This window comes from Hippopotamus amphibius, chromosome 10 (assembly GCF_030028045.1).
Source record: "Hippopotamus amphibius kiboko isolate mHipAmp2 chromosome 10, mHipAmp2.hap2, whole genome shotgun sequence".
Classification (NCBI taxonomy): Eukaryota; Metazoa; Chordata; class Mammalia; order Artiodactyla; family Hippopotamidae; genus Hippopotamus; species Hippopotamus amphibius.
The window spans coordinates 95,696,940-95,701,476 of record NC_080195.1 but is presented as its reverse complement, the minus strand read 5'-3'; the positions used below and the strand labels follow the sequence as shown (position 1 = coordinate 95,701,476).

General features: G+C 38.2%; 1 protein-coding gene across 1 annotated transcript; it reads left to right on the top strand.

The window, feature by feature from the left end:
- Nucleotides 1–2,146: 2,146 nt before the first annotated feature.
- Nucleotides 2,147–2,467, top strand: LOC130830517 (S-phase kinase-associated protein 1-like). The gene has a single exon (XM_057697786.1). It carries the CDS (start codon nt 2,147–2,149, stop codon nt 2,465–2,467), a length of 321 nt encoding a protein of 106 aa, XP_057553769.1.
- The last annotated feature ends 2,070 nt before the right edge of the window (nt 2,468–4,537 follow it).

Below are 4,537 nucleotides of genomic sequence, written 5' to 3'. Positions count from 1 at the left end.
AAGTGAAACTGTCACTGTTTGCAGATGACATGATACTATACATAGAAAATCTTAAAGATGCCACCAGAAAACTACTTGAGCCAATCAATGAATTTGATAAAGTTGCAGGATACAAAATTAACACACAGAAATCTCTTGCATTTCTATACACTAACAATGAAAGATCAGAAAGAGAAAATAAGGAAACAATCCCATTCACCATTGTAACAAAAAAAAATAAAATACCTAGAAATAAACCTAACTAAGGAGGTAAAAGACCTGTACTCAGAAAACTATAAGACACTAATGAAAGAAATCAAAGATGACACAAACAGATGGAGAGACATACCATGTTCTTGGATTGGAAGAGTCAACATTGTGAAAATGACTATACTACCCAAAGCAATTTACAGATTTGATGCAATCCCTATCAAATTACCAATGGCATTTTTCACAGAACTAGAACAGGACATTTTACAAATGGTATGGAAACTCAAAAGACCCCAAATAGCCAAAGCAATCTTGAGAAGGAAAGACAGAGGTGGTGGAATCAGACTTCCTAACTTCAGGCTATACTACAAGGCTACAGTGATCAAGACAGTATGGTACTGGCACAGAAACAGAAATATAGATCAATGGAACAGCACAGAAAGCCCAGAGATAAACTATGGTCAACTAATCTATGACAAAGGAGGCAAGGATATACAATGGAGAAAAGGCAGCCTCTTCAATAAGTGGTGCTGGGAAAACTGGACACTACATGTAAAAGAATGAAATTAGAACACTCCTTAACACCATACACAAAAATAAACTCAGAATGGATTAGAGACCTACATGTAAGGCCAGACACTATAAAACTCTTAGAGGAAAACATAGGAAGAACACTCTTCGAGGTAAATCACAGCAAGATCTTTTGTGATCCACCCCCTAGAGTAATGGAAATAAAAACAAAAATAAATAAGTGGGACCTAATGAAACTTCAAAGCTTTTGCACAGCAAAGGAAACGATAAGCAAGATGAAAAGACACCCCTCAGAATGGGGGAAACTATTTGCAAACGAATCAACAGACAAAGGATTAAGCTCCAAAATACGTGAACAGTTCATCCAGCTCAATATCAAAAAAACAAACAAACAACCCAATCAAAAAATGGGCAGAAGACCTAAATAGGCATTTCTCCAAAGAAGACACACACATGGCCAAGAGGCACATGGAAAGCTGCTCAACATCGCTAATGATTAGAGAAATGCAAATCAAAACTACAATGAGGTATCACCTCACACCCGTGAGAATGGGCATCATCAGAAAATCTACAAACAGTAAATGCTGGAGAAGGTGTGGAGAAAAGGGAACCCACTGGCACTGTTTACACTGGAATGTAAATTGATACAGCCACTATGGAGAACAGTAAGGAGGTCCCTTGAAATACTAAAAATAGAATTACCATATGACCCAGCAGTCCCACTGCTGGGCATATACCCAGAGAACACCATAATTCAAAAAGACACACGCACCCCAATGTTCTTTGCAGCACTATTTACAATAGCCAGGACATGGAAGCAACGTAAATGTCCATCAGCAGATGAATGGATAAAAAAGAAGTGGTACATATATACAATGGAATATTACTCAGCCATAAAAAGGAATGAGATTGGGACATCTGTAGAGACATGGATGGACCTAGAGACTGTCATACAGAGTGAGGTGAGTCAGAAAGAGAAAAAGAAGTATCGTATATTAACACATATATGTGGAATCTAGAAAAATGGTACAGATCAACGGTTGGCAAGGCAGAAATAGAGACACAGATGTAGAGAACAAACATATGGACACCAAGTGGGGAAAGCAGGAAGGGTTGAGTAGGAATGAATTGGGAGATTGGGATACCAAATTGTACACTCTAAATATATGCAGTTTGTTGTATGTTAACTGTATCTCAGTAAACGTTCTTAAAAATCAATACAAAACAAAGCATAAGCTACTGGTATTGGCCTTTTTCTCTGCCTTTCTGTTTTTCTTTTTGCAAATGCCACTCTGCTCTCATCAGCCTCCGACCTGCCATCTCCTTGAGACCTAACACCAAGCCTTCAGTTAAGTTGCAGAGTTCTGATGGGGAGATATTCGAAGTTGATGTTGAAATTGCAAAACAATCTGTGACTGTCAAGACCATGTTGGAAGATTTGGGAATGCGTGATGAAGGAGATGATGATCCAATCCCCTTGCCAAATGTAAATGCAGCAGTATTTAAAAAGGTCATTCAGTGGGGCACCCACCACAAGGATGCTCTTCCTCTTCCTGAGGATGATGAGAACAAAGAAAAGCGAACAGATGACATCCCTGTTTGGGATCAAGAATTCCTGAAAGTTGACCAAGGAACACTTTTTGAGCTTATATTGGCTGCAAACTACTTAGACTTCAAAGGTTTGCTTGATGTTACCTGCAAGACTGTTGCCAATATGCTCAAGGGGAAAACTCCTGAGGAGATATGAAAGACATTCAATATCAAAAATGATTTTACTGAAGAAGAGGAAGCCCAGGTACACAAAGAGAACCAGTGGTGTGAGGAGAAGTGAAATTTTGTGTCTGACGCTGTAACACTGTAAGGATTGTTCCAAATGCTAGTTTCACTGCTTTGTTTATAATTGTTAATATTAGAAAAAGTCAGCAATTGCAGCAGCAAATCAGTTGTATTAGCAGAACGTTGTCCTCATTGCATGTGTAGTTTCAGTACAGATTCCAAACTTATGGCTCCATTTCTTCTAGTATGATCAAAAGTTCTTTTTTCTTTGCTCTGAATATAATTGAACTGTGGGTTCTCTATAGAAAGTGGCATTTTGGGCTTTCCCTCTTTTTTGTAAAGCAATTTCTGCCTAGTTTGTTGTCCAGTTAACTTTAGTGACTTTTAAAAGTTGGCACTGTAAATAAAGCAACTTACAAAAAGTTTCTGAAATAGAATTAACAGTGTATTATCTTTATTCATGAGTTGGAAACTAGAGAAAGGCTACTTGAGGTAAATGCTATCAGACTGGGCTTGTCAGAATGTCTTCCAGCTTCCTGGAGTCAAGGAGTACCACTGGTATTGATTAGCCTGTATGTATCAAGCCTCCCTTAATTGGATCTGAGGACCTGTTTTTTGCATTTTTAATCCTCTTAGCTTTGAATATGTTGACTAGAGGCTCAGTTACTTACTCAGTTTGTGGTTTGGGAGAAGATATAATTAGACAGTTTGCTGGCTTTTCAGTTAAAACAGTTAACCCATGTGGTGTGTCATCTTTTTATAATCAGTAATCCCATGTGGGGAAAACTATTCACACTACTTGCATGTAAAAAAATAATTTAACCTTTAATGTTAAAATTTGTGGCATAGGGCTTCCTAGGTGGCACAGTGGTTGAGAACCCGTCTGCCAATGCAGGGGCACTGGTTCGATCCCTGCTCCAGGAAGATCCCACATACCATGGAGCAACTAAGCCTGTGTGCCACAACCATTGAACCTGTGCTTTAGAGCCCATGAGCCACAACTGTTGAGCTCATATGCTACAACTACTGAAGCCCGCACACCTAAAGCCCATGCTCCGCAGCAAGAGAAACCACGGCAATGAGGAGCCCACGCACCACAACGAAGAGTAGCCCCCACTCACCACAACTAAAAGAAAGCCTGCACACAGCAAAAAAGACCCATCACAGCCAATAAAATAAATAAATAATTAATTAATTTAAAAAAATATGTGGCATAACCCAGAAAGCATCCGTCATAAATGCAAGATACTATCAATAAAAAGTAAGTTATGTAAAAAAAAGAAAAAACATAAGCTGCTATGAGTCATAAAAGTAACAAAAAAGGACTAATCTGATAAACTCAAAAGGTCAAAAAAGTGATAAAGTCATAAAAAGTCTGAAACTATATTTATCCATTCACTTAACCCATATTTATTTACTCAGTGCTTTCCATGTGCTAAGTTCTGTGTCAGGAGAGAACCAATTTGGAGTATTAAACAATTATGCAAATAAAAAACAGAAATACAGTTCGATAGCTGTTATGGGATGTATGTTGGGGTATAACCTAGACTTTAAGGACAGTGATGGGTACCCTGAAGAATGGATACTTAAACCAGGGCTAGAATAATGAAGAAAGAATAAAAGGAAACAGGGAGAGTGAAGAATATGTCAAAGTTCATGGAGAGGTGAAGAAGTGTGGTGTCACTGAGCAGTTGAACCATGAGAAGCATGTTTGGAATGTATGTGATGAGGGCAAGAGTAGGATGAACTTCAGCCTGGCTTTCAGGGTTTTAGGTTTATCCTAAAAGCAGCAGGCATCTCTTGACATGTTTATAACAGTAATCTAATTATCAACTTTGCATTTTTAAAATAATCCTGGTTGCTCAGTTGAAAATACTTTTAAAAAGGTCAAGAACAAATACACAAGTAGCTGTTTAAGAGTACTGAAACAGTTCAGAGTGCTTGAGCTAATTTGATAGCAGAGATAATGAAGAGTGATATAGGGATTGACTTACAATGTATAATAAAATATCTTTGGAGTGGAAGTGGGAGGTGAGGGTGA

Coding starts and splice junctions, on each gene's coding strand:
- LOC130830517 (XM_057697786.1), top strand. CDS start 2,147: ATGTTGGAAGATTTGGGAATGCGTGATGAAGGAGATGATGATCCAATC.